This window comes from Dicentrarchus labrax, unplaced genomic scaffold (genome assembly GCF_905237075.1).
Source record: "Dicentrarchus labrax unplaced genomic scaffold, dlabrax2021, whole genome shotgun sequence".
NCBI lineage: Eukaryota > Metazoa > Chordata > Actinopteri > Moronidae > Dicentrarchus > Dicentrarchus labrax.
Window position 1 is genome coordinate 2,738,793 of NW_026136709.1, and position 21,047 is coordinate 2,759,839.

The 21,047-nt window shown below is 40.2% G+C and overlaps 1 protein-coding gene across 4 annotated transcripts in view; it reads right to left on the reverse strand.

Annotated features, from left to right (window-relative positions):
• The window catches only part of LOC127369146 (E3 ubiquitin-protein ligase HECW1), an 86,105-nt gene that overhangs the window by 22,718 nt on the left and 42,340 nt on the right, over window positions 1–21,047 (reverse strand). For 2 of the 4 annotated variants that reach the window (XM_051410216.1, XM_051410217.1), the window contains 7 exons: window positions 15,801–15,943; window positions 15,366–15,466; window positions 13,470–14,509; window positions 11,645–12,221; window positions 5,587–5,685; window positions 1,039–1,192; window positions 233–336 (listed from right to left, as the gene is read on the reverse strand). In XM_051410216.1, coding sequence (XP_051266176.1) covers window positions 233–336; window positions 1,039–1,192; window positions 5,587–5,685; window positions 11,645–12,221; window positions 13,470–14,509; window positions 15,366–15,466; window positions 15,801–15,943 — 2,218 coding nt within the window. The remainder of the gene's footprint in view (window positions 1–232; window positions 337–1,038; window positions 1,193–5,586; window positions 5,686–11,644; window positions 12,222–13,469; window positions 14,510–15,365; window positions 15,467–15,800; window positions 15,944–21,047) is intronic. The other 2 variants (XM_051410218.1, XM_051410219.1) reach the window with 1 other exon arrangement.

Here is a 21,047-nt window from a genome sequence, read left to right on the forward strand (position 1 = left end):
AAATGAGATTACAGTGAGATAAAGTGCTATAAAGTAAAAATATAAAGTAAAGTAAAAATATAAACCATTGCAAATGACAATGATACAAAATAGAAGCAGTACTTATGACTGAGGACGGTGAAAACAAGTCAATAGTCCCACAAATGAGCATGAACACGATCCAGAAAAACACAGATCACACATGATCTCTGAAGAGATCACTCTAAACTGTGGAGGAGGCTGAGCGCTGCACCTGTCTGTGGAGCATCCGAATCAGTCTCTGTACTGCCGCTCCGCTCTAACCTCTGACTCCCACCATCCTCCTCTGTGGCCATGGTCCTCTGGATGTTCTGGTACCTGTAGGAAAATTTCATTGTTTTCAAGATGTAGTCAGTTTGTTTTTTTATAATGCTGCTTATTTTTTTAATCTGCACTGGTTTGAGTTCCTTTACAGTCACCAGATGTCAGCCTAACTCCACGATACATAAATAATGCTATAAGGAGTACGGTCTAGACCTGCTCCATTTGAAAAGTGTAGGACCTGTACACAGCTTCCAATACTGTACTGACTGAGAGTATGCCTCCGCTCCCTCATAGTCCTCCTTTCTCTATTGCCTTGTTTCAGCACTTTTTAGTTCAAAATGATTATTTGGTTGACAAAAACTCAACCAAAACCAATATACAGATGTACACTGAATGATAAAGACTTAAGAAACACACCTGAATACCAAATACCAAAATGAATTTGGTATTGAGGTGTGTTTCTTTGTATAGTAAAGGATATTGTGCATTTGAATCTGAAAAGTTAAATCCATCATATGATGTCAGAAACAATCCCTGTAACAATAAATCATCCGCTGTAACTAGACATGAGAAAGTATTTATGACCCCCTGTCCCGCTGGAACAGTCTCTGGGTTCTGGGACTCCCTTATTTACAACTGAAGCCCCTTATTGATCAACACATCACAATGTACTTCAATCAAGATCTAGGCTGGCTGCAACTTCACAGACGAGTGCAGCACTGCCGTTCTTGGCTTTAGTAGTTTTCCCAGTCTGACCTCCTGTTGAGTTGTTCCATCTGCTGGGTGGATCCTGAGCGGGGGATCCCGTGGTTACACTTCCCGCTGTGGCTCGGCCTCTGCCAGGTTGTGGTCCGGTTGACATGGTCCACATAGAAGACTCTGCCGTGGCTGTCAATACGAGCTTCCCAGTCTGTGGCAACAGAGGGTTGGGGTCGGAGATTTAGACAAAGTTATGTCATGTTATGTTAAGTTACGTTATGTTAGCTAGTCCACTGTTGAAGAAAGTGTGTGTCGATCACATTTCAATTAGCTGGATGAAGCTCAAGAATGGATTTGTACTGGTTGGTACTGGCTAAAGTGTTATTTGCTCTTGTTATCAACCAATATTCATGCTGCCTTCTGCTTTTTGAGGCCCTTTTTCTGTTGGCTTAAAATAAATCTTAATTTCTCGATCAATCTAACAATTGATTTTAACTGTACACACAATAAGACACATTGCATTATTTTTATCTACAAAAAGGGCATTTTCCTACTACTTCGATGCTGTACATTATAACACCAAAAGTGAGTGGATGACTAATCCCTTCATGCAAGCTCTGATGGCTGCCTTGAAAATCATCAGGACTTTCGGGTTTATTCTGACAAGCCGATTATTGGTAGGATCCAAGCCTATGGACCAAATGATATGAAAATATAAACTTAATCTCTCTCTTGATTGAAAATCAATCAAAATCTTAAATGCACTCTGGGAATACATCGAATTAAGACCAATTCTACTATAAAACAACATCCTCTTAAAGAAAATGTGTCAAAATCAAGTAAATCCATCTTGGATCACAGGAAGAAAATGTAAACACTGACTTGTTATCACCTCACAGACTTGTTGGCAACATCCAGTAGACAACAATTACCTAACCTTTGTGCTACCTGGCATTGCAATTGCAGATTACAACAAACTGAATACCCCTCGCCTCATCCTCCACATCAAAGCGTGTATAACTAACGGTACAGCCAGTGTTTGATTTGTCCGCTCTGGGCTACTGAGGACTCTGTAGAAGAGGACACGCTCCCTGTGTATTGGAAAATGTCTAATTCTAACAAAATCACAAGGACAAATGATAACATACTTACTAATATTATATTCCATTCCATTTCATTACAATAGATCCTCCTAAATATTACACACTGGACCTTAGGGGCAGTATGAATTTACTTATTTTGGCCATATGGGGGCAGGAGAACAAGCTGTAAAAACACTGACATAATATCAGCCCATAAAGTTAAAATAATGTTTTTGCATCCAACTGACACAGCACCAGATAAGCATTCATTAGTGTCACCTGATGATATCAGTAATGATATCAATATCCGATATTTACTCTCTGATCGATCTCCACCAACCCCTGAGAAAAATATCTCACTCTCAAGATGCTAAAAGCTCCACTATGTTTACCAGCTAGTTGCCAACCAGTGTTGCCCAGGTCAGGAGCAGGTACAGTCAGATCAATCAAAGATTTGTTTTACTGAAAGCAGTGGCCTGCTGCTACACTGGAAATTTGTGTGAACCATAAAATCTAAACAATAAGCTGGAAGATGCTAAAATATGCGTAGAGCTGATGGAAGTGTGGAACTGGTGATAGTTCTATGTGGGTTTAATGCCACTTGTGGCGTCTGTTACACAGGCATCTGACCCACTGTTATTCTAGAAATAAAACAAGGGGAAATATTTGTTGCAAAACAAAGAATATTTCAACCTTTCAAACTTGATTAAAGTAGTTCCTATAATAGGTGTTTTATTTTTCTGGATAGCAGTCTTATGACCTGCCTTATTCTATCTTTAGTTCCAATACACTAATTTACTAAAATATTCTTAGGGATTGCATGAACATTATTTAACTGATGAAGGATCATGTAGGTCAAGACTTACACAAGTTTTTGCTCAAAGCTAAGCAAAGCTTATTTCTGTCATTTGGGTTCATGTTTGTTGCCTGAGTGGTTTGGGCAGAAACAGAGGCAGGTTGGAATTTAAATCAAAGTTGTTGTTGTTGTGACTATCTGATATGCCACAATTAGGACTTAATTTGGTTCATAAACACCCACAGTGTGAATGTGTGAAACGAGGACCGTAGCAGTTTTCCCCAGCTTTGACTAACTGCTGAAGGAGGAGGAGGAAGATGAAGACCGCCCCCTCAAGACAGAAAAAAAACAACAACCCTCTATTGGTTGTCATGACTGCTCTGCCTTACACACACACACACACACACACACACACACACACACACACACACACACACACACACACACACACACACACACACACACACACACAGCGTGCCAGTCCTGACCATATTTAGGGAGTTAAGAAAGTGCTTGACTAAATTGTACTGCCATTGACCTTCACATACTTAAAGTCAAGGAGGAATGAACTTGAATGAACAATGTCTGGTTATTATGATGATTAGTGCTATCAACAAAGGCTGTGGCATTTCTGACTTGTGCATTAAAAGAAGAAATAATAGTGTTTAAGCAATTTCTCAAGTAAACATACTAAACATTTTCTGGTTCCAGCTTCTAAAATGTCTATTTCCTATCATTTTACACTGTTTACCTTTGGATGAGTGCTGGTCTGACCAAATAGTTATTTTGAATTCATCCCTTTGGGCTCTGACAACTTCTCTATACCTATCAAGAGCAATGTCAGGGCTGTCCAGTGATATTAGTTGAAAACCCCCAACACCGACAACATTAGTAATGTAATATTATATATATTAATTGATTTTTGTCAGTCCTATTATTATTCTTCGTCTTACTTCTATTTGGGGTCAGCTGCCAGAATCGTGCTCTCAGTTTTGAAACTTCAGTTCCCATAATGTTTTGGGGGATGTACACAGGAAGTTTAATGATGCTGTGGATTCAGCAAGTTACACTTTGGGCTACAACCTGAGGAAGTTTTTGTTTGTTTACATTTTGGCAAACTGGCACCATTAAAGGGATGTTAAATGTTTGTGGCCCTGTAGCTCACCTGGTATGTTAGCTAACTAGGTACTCACCACGTATCAAGGCTGACTTCTTCTTGCAGCAGCCTGGGTTCAAATCTAGCTACCTTTGCTACAAGTTATCCTCTCTCTGTCTCTGTCTACTGTCCAAAATATAGCAAAATACCAAAAGTATGCTATATCAGAAGAACATTATCATTCACAGGAAAGTTCTGGATCGTCTTATAGACATTTACTTACAACGAACATCAGAAATTAATTTTATTAATTAAGTAATAAAGTGTAACACTAAATCTAAACGTGTGTATTAAGTCTGTATGTTTAGACTGAGACAGACTGAGTTATGACTCTAAGAAGAAATGTGAATTCTTAGGCAAAGTGTGGCAATCCGGCACTAAGCATGTTAAAGTACCTTAATTGCCTCCATGAGCTGTGAGCTGACTGTGTTGGTCCCTCCGTGCACAACCCCCCTGCATCTCTCCCGCGCCCCCCTGGAGAGAAGTGCCTCACAGTCTGAAAAACTCTGATCTAGGGAGCACATCCGGACTGATTCATCTCGGGCCAACAGTGGAATATCTCCCTTGACAACTTCTGATTTTGCATAAACATGGCGACATTCAAGAATGTCAGTATACAGTATTATTCATGATGAGACTGTGGCGGAAAAAGCAGCAGCAAACAACTCTATCAGTTTCTATTTCAACTTTCCTGTTGCTTACCTTTCTTCACATCCTCATATACTGCCTCAAACTTTTCAACACAAGACTTCATTTCTGAGGATGCACACAGCCTACAGGCCATGGAGGGTAGGCATGCCTTGCGTATCCTGCATCTGTTTGTTCCGTTGGTTGCGATGCAAACACATGTTTAAAATAAGATTAATATAAGCTAAGAGGATCTATATAGGCCATTAGTCTTAGCATAAAGACTTGAAGCAACGGAAAATTCTAGCCTGGCTTTGTCTAAGGTTTAAATATCCTCCTATCAACACCTCTGAAGCTCATTAATTAACCATTTCTTTAATGAGTAAAAAATCTGAAAAATCACTGTGCAAGAAATAGTTCCAACACCTACTGCCCCTAAACTAGAAAAGAGGTGTTGATAGGTATATTCTTAAGGGTTATAAATTGCTGCTGTATAATCTTAAGCAGAAAACAGACTGCACCTTATTATCCCAAAGCATGTATTGAAAAATGTTGCGTGTAAGGGAAACAGCACACTGATTAGGTGCTCTCAGTTGGACGCTGGATGATGTAACAGCTAAGTGGAGTTTGGGCCTTCTGGCAGCTGACTTTCCTGCTCTGAATCTGCGAAGACCAGCGAGCCATCCAAGCATCCAATACTGAGTGCAGATCCGACCACGAACCAAGCGGCACATAGCATTATAAAGCTGTACATCTACAGAGGTGTGCGGGGAGGGAGGATGAGATGATGAGGGAAAACACAGAGGAGATGGGATATGTTTGCAAAGCAAACATACTTGGTAGCATGCATTGAAACACACACACAGAAACTAGCTATACTTGCACAGCAAACCAATGTGTAGGGATGTGACTCCAGAGTAAGACTGGGAGGTGTTGCTTCTTACTTGGAGGTAAGGCTTGGTCAGTGGCAGCAGGAAAATGGTTTAGGTCATGGCTGGGTCGCAGGACTGGAAGATGGCCAGCAGGAGGGGAGAAGTCTGAGCCTACAGGACACCAGAGACACAGTACGGTATAAATTACTAAAAGGCTGGGGATACTCTATACCACCTGTCAGACGAGGAAAGAACTGAATGTAGCACACTTGGTGTGTAGAAACTCCATATTTTGTTGCACTTAACCGTGTAAATTCCAGCCTAGCATCCCAGGCAAATTATGGTCATATTGGGCAGTTTTGCAGCACATGATTTCCCAATGCAGGGAGTGATTCAATTCAATTCAATTCAATTTTATTTGTATAGCGCCAATTCATAACAGAAATTATCTCAGGACACTTTTCAAATAGAGCAGGTCTAGACCGAACTCCTTATAACATTATTTACAGAGACCCAACAGTTCCCAGTGTGCCCTTTAGGGAGGTCACAAGTAAAAGTGTGGAGGTTGGGGTGGTGGTTGGGTGTGTAACACATCAGATGTATCATATATGATAATTTATAGAGTTTGTGGATGTTGCATCACACAGTTAACATTTGCATTTTTAAACCATAACCACATTTCCTTAACCTTTTCCCTAAAGTATTTTAGTTTGCTAACCTTACCCATAGTTTATGAGGTATATCCAAAACAATTAGCTAACCTCAAATGTCCAGTGTGCAACATTTAGGCGGATCTATTGGCAGAAATTGATTAGTTATCAGTTTATAATCACCTGAAAATAAGAATTGTTGTGTTTTCGTTACCTTAGAATGAGCCGCTTATACTTGGAAAGGGAGGGTGAGGCGAGGGAGTTGCAATCTGCAACTACACCGCTACATGTCCCTAAATCTGACACACTGCACCTTTAAAGCAGCTCAAGTTGATTTATTTTGGCCCCTTGGTGGCCGGCAGACCACAAATGTCACCTCATTAATTCTTTATAACGTTTTAGCGAACAGCCTATTTACACATCCAGCACACACAGAGCAACATTAGCATTCATTTGGACCTTCATATTTAGTTTGTGTCCACCTGATAAATGTTGATGTGGTCACTGAGGCCGAAACAAAACGGTAAAGTTGTGAGCCGTAAAACCAGAACAACAAACTGAAAGAGGCAAACACATTTTGTCCAGCCGAGGACCTTCAGAGTTAGCCATAATTTTCTGTGCGTGACATCTTCCACATTACAAAAAGTTATTTTAGCAATTGTTAATATGAAAATATTGATTAGTGCAGCTTTAACCATACTGTAGTTGCATGTGCAGATACTGTACAGATACAACAAATAATAAAAAACAAAAACGGCACTGAACATAGTCCAGAGTTCTGCAGTACTGTCTTGTGATAGGATTCAGATCGATCAACTGACACAAGAACCAATGATCTCAAACATGACATAATACTCAACTCACTCCACATCAGCTCACAATAAGATGCACTCTCATTGGCTACTCACAGTCTCTTTGGAGCAATTCCTGCTATTAAAATGCCTATTGTGCCGGATGAGGGAAGATGTGTGTTAATGCTTAATGGAAAGATGCACAACATGCTTTGAGATTGGACTGATCAACTGAAGTCAGCCTGGTGGAGATGAACTGTAATCCATAAAATGCTATCACATTAATGAGGAGAAAGAGCAAATAAGCAGACATGAGTCTACTCATGACTAGATACATCATTGAAAAAGAAAGAAACACCTTTGTAATCACAGCAAGAAGTATTGTCAAAGAAAAATCACAACAGGCAGAAGCATCATCGCTCACTGTAGAAACAGATATTCATGATTTAAGCCAAAAAGCTGAAGTGATCCTCAGTGCAGATCACCTCAGCTACAACAGAACTTCAGAAAAAATATTTATTCTGCCTCGTAGCAAAGAGTTGCAGGCTGTGCAATAACATCACCAAGAACTTCCACACCTAGCCAAAGTAGAAATAGCATAATACAATCACCTGTTCATCAAAGGAGTAAGTCATCTTCAAAAGAGGACTTCATCAGGTTGTACATACCAAACATTGGCAGCTGAGGTCAGTCCAGCTGTCACCATCCACCTTCACATACTGTATTATAGCTGTGTAAAGTTTTCTTAAATTGGAGACAACAGATTTGGTATGTCTAACAGAGGAGTTCCACAAAATCAAATATGACTGCGTGGGATGTTAGTACTGCGAGAAACCAAAGTAAGGCTCTTATTTGGAGTTTAAATATTTTGTGTCAAAAAGAATGTAAATTTTTAGAATTGTTTAAAGAAAAAGGACGATTTTGTGCTCGGATCGGAGCTGGTAAAATATTTCAATATTTCAGTATGCTACTTTGTTATTTGATTTTTAATGCCTGTTGCATTGTAAAATTTGTGATTTTGTTTTACTGACATTAAGGATTTGGATGAGATGATAGATGAATAACTTATAAAGACTAAATTAAATGAATGAATGGGAGGTCAGGAAGAAAACTTCAGTTGACAGTTCAAACAGTAGATTATTATGATTATTTAAGCTTTTAAATTGTAATTTTTGACAAGATAATGACAGACTATACATGTTTACTGACTTCAGCATATACCTTTAAATTGCTCCTGTTTTACAGCATAGCTGCAGCTAAAAATAAGCCTTACACAATGACACTCACTCTGCAGTCATCTTTAAATAGCTACAACTCAGCACTTACCACAGCATTACTCCCTCACTTCCTTGTTTACTCTGCTGCATTTTGGTCCTCTACCATGTTTACATTATACCAAAGGAGGCGGAAGACCCAAATCTGATTTTCCTTACACACATGCACATTCAAAATAATTTGCATTTATGATTTAAAAAGGAATCTTAAACTCGACATGGTATTTCATTTCATACTTATTGAATGACTGAGAAGGCATCATGTTTGTGTTACAACACAGAGGTCGACGGAAACTCCAGGGTTTATTAAAAAACTAAAATAACTCAAAATTATGTATTGGTGTATGGTGTATAATTGGTTCAAAACTCCAAATATACATTAAGGGTTTCCCATAAACATACATTGTATTGATCTAAAATATGTAATCAATTGAATCATATCCATAATGTCATATCCGAAATGAATACAATAATACTGAACTAGATCAGATTTTTCTATGCCCCTGACAACTAGTCAAGTTGCAGTTACATCTCAGTGTGTCCAGACTTGGGAGGAATTTAGAGCTGCAGAAGGTTACATTTATAAAAATAACTTTTTGTCATTACTGCTATATCTTCACTATACCCTGACATGAGACAGATAATCTGTGAAAAAATCACGTTCCTCTGGCTCCTCCTAGTACTCCTAATGGTATTTGCAAGAATCCACCGGGCCTGAACGTAAACAACCAATCAGAGCCGAGAAGGATAGACAGATGCTTGGATTGGAAGCTAAATGGAAGTTACTTTACTGATGGTATATGTATGATTTCAGTGAATATGCATTTTTAAACAGATTAATGACGGATTATCATAGATGTATTGGCTAAAAAGGTGAAAACGTACAAAGTGTGACTATACTAAATGCCTGGCATTTTTACATGCAAAGCCTCTCTATGAGCTGTAGGTGAAACTCACTCACTCACATATTCTGATTGATGCAGGAAGTGAAAGGCAGAATGGATGAGATGGATAGATAAAAACCTGTACTATGCTACTTATTTTTTACTGATTGTGTTGTCCCGGTCAACATGTGTGAAATCTGGAATCGCCCAATTCATTCTCTCATTTCTCACAAAGCCCTCCACAACCAGGCCCCCTCCCTCACAGACCAGCTCCACCACCACACTCCTTCCCAAAGCCTGGCCTCATCTGATGCCAACCTTCTGTCTCCACCACTGAGGACCAAGCATTGTTCCTGGGGCAACAGAGCATTTTCCATAGCTGCCCCCTCCCTCTGAAATACTCTGCCCAAACACATTTGAGACTGTACTGATCTGTCCACGTTCAAATCACTGATCAAAACCCACCTTTTCAGAACTGCTTTGAATGTTTGATTCATTGTTGAGTATTGTAGATATATATATATCTACTTTTATGTATTATTTATTTTAACCGATGTGAGGTCTCTTTGAGTTCCCCTGAAAAGCACTCTAAAAAATATTTTAAAAAATGTATTATTACATTATTATTTTGAGGTCACAGTGACCTTTTGACCATTGAGTCACCAGTCCAGCCAACTGTGAAATATGGTCACAATCTGCCCTGCTGTTCCGAAGTTATGGTAATCACTGCATCAATTATTAAGATATGACCTAAAACATCTTTGTCAAGGTCATTTTGAGGTCACAGTGACCGTTGACCTTTGAGTCGAAAGTGTCACCACTTGTGAAATATGGTCATCAAGACTTGACTTATTGTCAAAAGGTCACAGTGACCTTTGACCACCAAATTCAAATCAGTTCATCCTTAAGTCCAAGTGGACGTTTGTGCTAAATTGAGACATCATGTTGACAAGAATGGGACAAATGGATGGACAGACAACCCCTAAGACATACTGCCTCCAGCTATGGTTGTCACCAGTGTGGAGGCATGCAAACCTTTAGATGGAGTGTGCTCTGGTGTGTTTTGATGGTACAGGAGGGGAAAAAGAAAACCATTTGAAAAAATAAACCTGGCAGTGAGTCTGGCAATGTGCTGATTACATTTCAGAGGAGGGGAATTTCATTTTGCGTGTGTGTGTGTGTGTGTGTGTGTGTGTGTGTGTGTGACCTACTTTTCCATCACAGTCTATAACAGTCATCATGTAAAATGTACAAATACAGTATAAAACATTCAGTCTCATTTGACTGCAGGCTATATGAAACAGCTAAAACCAGAAGTAGGAGCAATTTCCAAAGTTGTTTCTACTGCAATTGAGTGGCTTACTTGGGCACTTTAGGAATATAATAAAAATAAGTCATAATATTTTTTTAGATTTTACTTTTATCTAACAAAGATTTTATTGGAATGTCTCTACAAATATTACTAGCATTCCATAATTCTTTTCTTGTGTGTAAATTAAATCAGCATCAAAAGCTTCGATATATATGATCACATGTTGGCCAGTATTTCCTTACCTCCTTCAGCTCATTTCACACATGGAATACCTAACATTTCTGGCTTCATCTATCTGTTAAATGTTAATGGCTTTAGGGCTTTGGAACATAGGTCTCAATTAAATAATGACCTTTGTGTGCACGAGGGATGCACCCCCACCCCTCTTCTCTCAGTGAATTCGCCTGATAGATAATGTCATTATCTATTCAATTGAATGGAGAATTCTGCTGCCTGTGTTACACAGTTTGACAGCACCCACACATTTCTAAAATAAACAAAGTTTGGTTGTGGCTGTCACTTATGGTACATTTTCAAATAAACACTGTGGATAAATCAACGATCATTACTAATCGTAAATCACTAGTTAGTTAGTAAATCACATCAGCTATCAGATGTAACAATTTATGTAGATTAGCTAGCTAGTTAGCTAGCGTTTCACTAACAATGGCTATTTTAAGATATGACTATGTACATACTATATGTTGCTTTAATCCTTTAACTATCTTCAAAATGTGAAAATCTTTTCTTTTCTAACATAGACGAGCTAGCACATAGCATATTGCACATTGCTCAACTGTTATTGGAGTATGGAGCAAAAATGGGCGGGACCTTTGCACTGCTAGCTTACTTTATATATGAAACTGTGCAGGAAGTGTTGAATTTAACTGACGGTAGCTTAATAGCTACAGAAAAAAAGTGGCTCACATTATTAAGGGTACTGCTGAATTTATCAAGACGACAAGTAAACATGGAGGAAATTTTCTCTTTTCTATTTGTTTTGTCATTTAACTTCATAATTTGTCTGCCAATCAAGTTCCTTATAAATGTACACTTTTATATTTTGCGTCGATTACATTAAAATATGTGTAAGCAGTGTGCCACCACAATGAATCAAACCCACAGAGAAACAGCAGATGACCAACTGAAGGTCCAACTGTTGCAATCAAATGCGTGTTAACTCCAGACAACCAATAAGAAAACTCATGTTTTATCTCACCGAAGCTGTTCCTATCGCTGGGCCCCGCCACAGCCGGCTCCCCATGCTCTCCTCTCCTGGCTTCCTTCCACCTCCCTGTCCTTCTCTCTCCTCCTGCCCCGCCCACCTCCTGGCCCTCCGGGGTCTGGCCGGCATCAGGTACCGACTCAAAGGCGCTCTCCTCATCTTCTTCTTCATCCTGCGAGGAGAACACTGTGCTGCCAGAGAGTCTGTTGCTGTCCACCGAGGAGAGGCGGGTGTGGCTGCAGAAGCGGTTCCTCCCTTCGTAGCCCGAGTTGCTGTAGCATGACGTGCTGTAGCATGACGTGCTGTAGCAGGAGGTGCTGTAGCAGGAGGTGTCGCAAAACTCACACTCGTTCTCACCTGGAGGTCTGTGAGTGCTCCCGCCATGTCTCCTACCTCCTCCATTACTGGAATCCCCCTCCTCGCTCTCCAGGCAGGAGGGGGAGATCCTCCTGACTGAGTGTCCTCCTCCTACTCTCTCACCTTCCAGGAGCTGGTTCAGCTCCGAGAGGCGTTCAATGGAGAGGCTGCGGGGTAGGGAGCGACGGCAGCAGGGGCCTGGACACTCTGGGACCTGAAGGAATGCACAGAAAAAAAAATGTGTTCAAAAGAGCAGTAAGTAACATTTGACTGCAAATACTAGTTGGCCAAACATTGGTGGCTTTCCCAAACCAGAAACATAAAACATAAGCATCATTTTATTTCTGTGACATTACCCATTTGTTCACTAAGGTAATTAGAATTCTAGAGAAGAAGAAGAAACTTTTACTCTGTTTCAACTGGATACTGACGTTGACGTTACTGTACATCGAAGAGTTTTTTTCCAGTAGATGCATTTGTACTTGCACTCTTGCAAGTAAGTGTTTGAAAATACTACGTTCCAGAGGTGGAAACAAGTCATTGTTATGTAAGTTAAGGGCTGTCCACACCAAGAACAATGACCCTCTTTAACTGAATCTGTTTTAACTTTTTCTGTGATTGCTTAATATGGTAACCTCAACATAAGGGATAAAAAGCACCTGAACCACATTGCTGGTGGCTGGGAAGGTGATAGGTGTCCCACAGAACCCCGATGGCTATCTTTGATCAGCAGGTTTGATCAGAGTTTGAAACCCTCAGGCTGTAGATTTACCACAGTTGAAGTGAAATAAGAGTAAAAACTAATTTGTTCCTTGTGCAATAACCCTGCTCCATTTGCACGTCATTTTAAATTTTTTTGTTTGTACATGTAATTTTAGCATCCTATTTTAACATTATGAAATTGTAGCCTTGTATTTTTTTAGATTTGTGGTTTACCTGGTTAATGTTCAAAAAACACAATATCTTTGTCATACTGTACGGTGCTGGATCTTATATAGAAGACAATTTGTCATCTCGTTTTTGGTGAACATCAAAGTGCTCGTCTGTTTAAACAGATCATTTCTGTACAATGGCATCAGGCGTCGACTTGCTGGGAATGAATAGTGTTAATGTTAGTTGTTTTAGAAAATTAAGAGAAATGAATTGATTCATACGGAACATTCACATGGTAAAGAAAATCTGCTCTGTTTTTCTGGAATAACAACTTATGTCATTATGAGATACATTTTCATGCCAAAAAACGAATGATTAATAATTATGGTATTCAGAAAAAAATTCATCTATGGGTTTGGGGATGTGGTTTGCTAAGTATTTCATTTCAAGCGAAAACACAAGTCACAAGAGTACGATTTAATCAAATTTAAGGTCATCAAAATTGTGACTCATGTCCAAACCTCCACTGCTTTTACTTAAACGTAGTTTGAGTAATGTTTTTAGCTACTCTGCCCTCATCTGGCGGTACCTGAGAGGGAGACTGGGTTGTATCTTCCTCGTCCTCATCCTCTTGCCCCTCCTCCTCTTTGGAGGTTTTAAGTGTTGGTGATGTGGATGTGGTATCTTGAGTGATAGTTGTGTTCTCTCCCTCCCCGGTCTCCTCCTCGTCCTCCTGGCTGGGAGCTCTGTGTTGGGCCGACGGCAGGCTGTGGAGGAGGTGGTGGATCCGGATGTAGTGGGATCGGGGCGTCTCCGGTTCACCGCAGGCCGAAGCGATTACCGTCTCCAGCTCTGACACTGGAAGGGAACAGGGGCGGTTTTTGCGGCGTAAGGGGGCTTGGGAGTTGTAGTTTGAGAAGATTGATTGGCAGGTGCAGGGGCCGCAACTTCTTTCTCCTGCCTCCGTCACCTCCTGGGGGGCCCCCACGGGTGGCTCTACAGGGGCCTCCTGGGATGTGATGTTTCCCTCCGTGGGGGCCTCCACAGTAGCAACCTCATTGTTTGCTGATACAGGATTGTCAGAGTCTGGCTTTGGCTGCGTTTCCTCCCCAATCTCTTTTTCTTCTACTGTCACCTCCTCCTCAGCTTGTGGTGCACACTCTGCTCTCTGCTCCTCCTCTTCTTCCACCTGCTGCCTCTCCTCCCTTCCTCCCTCCTCTCCCTCCGTTCCACTGTTCCCCTCCTGCTGTTCAGCCTCCTCCTGCTCCACCCGGGGCTCTGTCGACGGGGGCTCCTCCCTCACTGTGCTCTCCTCCTCCATCACAGTTCCTTGATCCGCCTCTGGCATTGCCTCAGCCTCCTCCTTCTCTGCAGGTTGGACCTCCTCCGGTGCGGGGCCTTCCACTGCGGAGGCTTCCGCCATGGAGGCTTCCGCCATGGAGGCTTCCGCTGTGGAGGCCGGTGGCGCAGAGGTCTCGGGGTCAGGGGGGGCATCCAGGGGGAGGTCAGGCATGTCAGGTCCCACGCTTAGTGTGTCATCATCAGGCGCATCAGCAACGTGGTTGCCATTTGCTGCAGTTTCCCCCTCAGGACATGCTGCCTCTATAACCAGAGAGACCTCCTCATCATCTAAGAAAAGAATATTAATAATTAATTACTAATCCATGTGCATGAACTACAGATTTGTCCTCTTGAATTAATAATTACTTCAGTAACTTGACATTGAGTAGATGTCTGTTTTGAGTTTGGGGCCATGAACAAATGAGTTGCTTAGATTTATTTCATTTTTGATGTGATACTTGGATGTACTGTTTTTGCTTGTAAAATTATTGTATAATCGTTGATACTTTTAAAGAAATGTTAAATTGTTAACTAGGGATGTCCTGATCAAGGTTTTTTAGACCAAAATTTTGAGTAATTTAAAATAACAGGCACTTTTAGTGGCTGTACTTTGACGGGCCCTTTTGCCCTCAAGGATTACGTTGCAGCCATTACAGATTGTTTTGTGGCTGCCGACTGAGGTGATCTACTGGACCAATTTCAAAACTTTTTGTACCTATCAAAACAAAGAATCGGTTTGTACTCAATATATGTGATACCAATCAGCTAAAAAATCGATCTTTGAATTCAGATCACGACATCCCTATGTGTGTGCATAATTTCTTGATTTTGGGGGCAAATTAGTCATTTACAATTGTGGATCATTCATGTGAAAGCACAATCCATAAATTCAAAACACCGGCTGCTGGGCAATGTAGCAAGAACCTGAACCAAATGAAAAATGAGAAACCTGCTACCACACTCTGCTTCTTATCTTGTTTATAGTGAATGGTCAGAATAAACATGAGTTTCCTATAGAGAGACAAATAACTTGAGAGAAAGATCAACAGTGTAAATGTGAACAGACTTCTTTAAGGCCAAGGGCAGACAGCAGGACTGATAACATGTCTGTCCACGCTGCTAAATGGCCTGATGCCTCATGTACCTGGGTGAATGGAAGAGGTCAACTCAAAGCGGAACTGCAGCTGGCCACAGACGTGATCTGTCGGCAACCTGCGACCCAGCGAGTAACTCACTACTCGATCCCTGCGGACAAAAGACAGAGAGAAAAGAGTGTGTAGGGTAGAAAACAAGAAGGAATGGTCAGAATCACAAAGGCAGAAGTTAATATGATAAGTAAGAGCCTGCACTAAAGGGAATGCAGGCTGGCTGTACAGATAGCTAATGATATCACAGCTAAAATCAGATGGTTGCATGAGGTTTAAACTGACTACAGCCACCCACATCCTTCGTCTAATCCACTGTCCATGTGGGCTTGTGTATGTGGGGAAACTTGAACAGACTTGAATCATCGAACACAAGAGTAATGTTGGGACTGATAAAAGCAGTCCCGCTGCACTGTGTATGGTGTGTGTTTTACCCGATGGCATGTTTTTCCAGCAGCCTTTGGACTGGGACAGAGAGCTTCCCCAGGAAGCGCTTGATGATTGGCCGACTCTTGGCAAACTTATCCTTCACCTCGATCTCAAGGACGTCGGTGGGCAGAGACACAAAGTTAAACCTCTGGACGAACAGACAGACAGAGGAAGGAGCATCGTAAGGATTACCAGCTCAGTGTCATTGGATGATGATTATGTGATTTGTGTCTATGCCCTAAAGTTAGACCATAATATCTGTTTTCCAGTACACAGGGCTCATATTAGCCTTTATTGGGGAAAGATTACAGTGTCATTAAAACAGAACACAAGTGCAATACAACACCAATCACTGGTCATGTTTTCCACATACATCTGACATTTTCAGACCCCTGCCATAAGTTATAGCAACCAGGGCAAAGCAAGTATCATGAAATGCACCATTACCGGAATAAAATCAAGCAATTCTCTGGATTTAAACATTGTTGGAAAAAATTGGATAACGTAAGTGAACAAGTCAGCAAAATATTTACATAGATCTAGCATTTTTAGACATTTTAATAAGTGTTACATATTTTATTTTTTAAAAGTGCTGGTCACAAATGTCTCCTACTTTACTGTAAAGTCCATTCTCAGTGCATGTGTGCTGAAGGTTAACATGTAAAATGCATGATTGCTCCAATCTAGCTGTGATGTCATACATTCTGCTGGTACGTCCAGGTTAAACTGAGATTTAAGGTAAGTGCAAAGAAACAAACTCTGCTCATCCTGCACGGTGAAACAACACTGACTTGACTGGTGACTGTAACCAGAAGCACTATCCTTTCTAAACTAAACCGAGATTGTAATCTTAAAAGACACCCCCGTACACTGTGATGCAACCAAATACAAAACTGTAAAAAATCCTCTCTTCATGCAACGTATAATGATCAGTTTCTGATCATATTGTTATGAAGAACAAAAATGTCTTCTTTTACGCTCACTAAGTGCAGAATGTGTACAGAAACCTCCATATCTCTCTTCTTACTGCCAACTGATGGTCTCTTTTATTGAAGCTACAGTGTTATGCTGGATTAAAATATCTTTTCAGCTTTGTACCAGCTTAATTTAGGGTTTATTTTTCTTCCTCCAAGCCAAGTAAGCATGTATGTGGTTTCAGTTAATAAATTATCTCCCTCTACAGCTCCCTGACTCCCCTCACTCTTCGTCTCTCTCAGCGGGGGTCTGAACGCTGTCCAAGCTCCTTAAACAGCGCTTCAGAGCAAGGAACTTTAACTGTCCAAATCCTCCAAAGCATTTTCCACTCCTACCGAAACATAATTCAGAGGGAAACACAGAGCGCAGCTTAAAGCCCTTTGAGACATGCTTCTAAATTGACATTCAAATTCTTAAAGCACAAATGAATATTATAAGCTATTAGCTGCTTTAATCCAAAAATATCAATATTGGTTCAACCCTTCAAAAATATACTGCATATTGGTGAGTATTTCTCAACACAAAGATCTGTCCTTTCTTGTCTCTCCTAACCTCTCTTTTGTGACCACTCCAAATGTTGTCCTGTATTCTTAAGAAGGAAGCGTATCTCAACGCAGTACAGTTTGTAAGCTACCAGATTTGATAAGTGACTGCTGGATGCTTAGATTGGTTTATCCATATTATTCGTAGTCCCATGACACCTCATGAATTATGGGTGTGACGTTGGGTCACTGCTGTCACACCTTAAACCGGATAATGTGACCGTGACTATGCCTTCTACTACCAAGGGATGGGGGGACGATCTGAAGAGGTGGCTTCAGTTAGCAGTGACAATTAATTAGCTTAGAGTTAGTTTACATGTCAGTTCGGGGAAAATTCTGAAGTACAATCAAGCTTAACTAAATTTGTGGCTTAAAGCTAGGGTGGGTAATGTATTTCAGAAGCATTTTTTGTTATATGTAATTAAATTCTCTTTACACCCCTGCAGCAATCAATAAATCAAATGCTCTGAGAAAACTGATTAAAAAATCTGGTATCTGTTGCATTCACCGGCTTAAATAAAGAAGGCAGAAGCAGAAAGGGCTACAAACAGAAAGAAGTTGGATGAAGCAAGAGCTTCAAACCACATTCAACACTTGCGTGTGGCTTTTCAACTATGGAGAGAACTGAGGGAGGTGGCCCTGAAAATTAAAGCCATTGTTTCTTTATTTCTGTTAAACAGGTAATTAGATACTTAATAATAATAAATAATTGGATACTTTCAAAATCTAAAAGGTTACCTATACTTGCTCAAACAAACTTGTTTGGAACACAAACCGACAGTGACACTCAACTGTTCCCATCTCCTAGCAAAAGAAGACAAATCCAATAGAAGTGACTTGGCTCTACATTTAATTTTAAGATACAAAGGGTTGCTTCTTGACTGTTACAGAACTATAAATAAAATACTCTACGATGTCTATAAACATCAGGATAAGAAGGTTAGGAAAGAGATGCATTGATGTAAATATAATGATTTCTTTACAGTGATTTAAAAGGACACTTTAACATGGTTCAGTTTAGAATATTTCTAACACATAGTGCTGCAAAGACCTTCATTAAAAGGTATTTTTATAGTATCATAAATGTGTAATAAATGTAAAATGTGATCGTTGTGCTATGGGGAACCTTTCTGAAACAGTTCTTTACAGCACCCGACGGACTCCGCTGTGGTACAGAACAAGCCTGAAGCAGAAGCAGTGTCCCAGTATGGACCTGATATAAAATTACATGACTTAGGTTTCTATAATATACTCAGAATGCTTCTATGAACTGAAAAATAAAAAACCCTTTCTGGATTATTATTGTAATTTGTCTACCCAATCTTGTTGGGCTGAACAGCATCATATATTACTTATTACTTTCCCAGGTAACTAGTAGTGTAACAAATTACTAATACATTTCAGTAATAATATTACAGTTAGCCCCCGTCAAAAGATTATTTGTTAGCAACATTATGTTTGTTGTCACCCCCTACTGATTTGAAATCCAACAATCCAATCATATCCTTGAATTGAGTTTTGTAATCGTGGAGGAAGCTAGTTTGGAAAATGGAAACACTGCCATTCATCAGCTGGAAATACTCCATTACTTTGAATTTAACAAACGAAACTGGACAAAAAAAAAAAAAAAGCTTGCCTTTCAGAGATCTCAGGAGGTCTCTTACGTTGGTCATACGAAGTTTGGCTCCTAAATGACTGCAGGCATGTTTTGGAATAATGGTAGCATTGGAGCACAGAACTATTGAAAAATCTGTACTTTTAGCTAGAGCTGAGCTACATGAAATTTTTGAGACTGATAGCGATTTTAGAGGGGAACAATTCACCTTACTAATACAGCGTCTGATATAGTACATTTTTAAGCTGGAATGAAAATATACCTTTTCCTGTGTGGGTTATGCATAGATTTTTGCACCGATATGACTCTGAAAAGGTACTCAGAAGGCTGCTTTCTTAAACAACTAATTTTATTAAATACTTAACTTTAACATGTTCATTTATTTGTCAACTAATTCTAGTAGACATTGTTGAGAGTATGTTGTTGTTGTACTTTTTTTTTTTAGTTTGCATGCAAATGACAGGAATAACGCTGGCATTTGCATTTTATAAATTGTTTGAGAAATTCTCCTCATACATTTTCTCTTCCTTCTCTAATAGCAGCAGACTTCTTTTCCTGCCTCAATTTGGTTTTCTTTTTACTTATATTTAACCTAATTCCATAGATTTTATCTGCTGTCCTGCTAACCTTGCAACTGAGCTCTACTTTAGACAGCATTACATTACATTCAGTGACTTTGTGTACATCATATTGGCTGTGTTTGGTTTTCTGATGTGTCTGTTGGCTTGTATGTCCTGTGATATTTAATTTTCCATCCTGGTGGACAGCTGAAAAGAGACAAAAAGGAACACGAATTTGGGGACAGGGCTAGAAAGGGGAGTGAAATGAGGAAAGGAGCACACAGAAATTTAAAAAGTGTACCTGGTTGCATGAGATGAAATGAAATGACATTGTGGAGCTAAGGACATAGAAAAATCAGAAGAGGAATGAAAGAAAGGCTGGGCTGGGGAAATCAGTGTGCAGGCTGATAACAGAGGAGGATGAAAAGGAGTCGGAGTGAATAATTTACAAGATGAGCCAGAAGGAAGCAGACAGAGCAAAAGTGTGCGTTTGTTAGTGGAGGATGTGGGACAAACTCAATAACAAGGGTGAGATTGTACGGGAGGGAGGGAGGCAGGGAAGGAGGAGAGAGTGTGTGTTGTTGCAGGAGAAGCTGCAGAGTAGGACCAGAGGACAGGAGGGATAGGACGAAGAGGGTATAGGGAGAGGAAGTGATGGGACAAGAGGAGAAGCAGGAGGAATAAGGGAAGTTGAGCCTGCATTTATCATATGGAAGATGTGAGATTTACTCTTAAGAATGCTGTTAAAAGCAGCTCATTGGATCATGTGAATGATCACATGTATGCTGAGAGCAGAACTAGCCAATCAGAGACAAGGTTTAAAGGGAACCTCCACCAATATAATGTTGGGACGCTTGTGAAAGACAGATTAAAAATGAATGATCCAAATCTGTCCAGTAGAGGTTGATATATCCTGACTTTTAGTCCCTAGTCAAACTCCAGAAACACTGGATCCTACATCTCCCATAATGCAACCTGACAAACCTTTGCTTCCTGGTAAATGCCCACATCTGTCACACTCTACGTCTCTAGTTGCTAACACAGGCTTTCTGTTAAAGGTTCTGTAGTAACCAAGCTGATGTAACCTTGATGACATCACAATGACATCATCAGGGCAATGTAATGGAATTTAAAGCAGCTACAAGGAACATTCATTCTGTGTTGATATTGCTGGCCTCTGTGGACATAAGCAGTAGTGTTTCAACCGTCATGTTTCATTGGTTTCAAGGGCCACAGCAGCTGAAAAGTTCAGTCTTTAGCTAACTAGCTAGCTTCACAGAGTCCACGTAAACTTCACTAACTCAACTCACTCCACACCAACAGAATTTGAGAGCTTGTACTGTATTGTATACTTTGTGGGTACTTAGCACCATTGTATTAGCATGACAACATATGGATGTAAAGCTAGCACAAGTCAATGTTTTTTCTAACTCATTAAACTGCACAGAATAAAATATTGCCACCCCTAGTGTTGTTTTTGGCGGCCTATTTTAGTTTTAGTTTTAGTCTAGTCTTTGTGTCAAACTGTCATTTTAGTTTTTATTAGTTTTAGTCACGTTT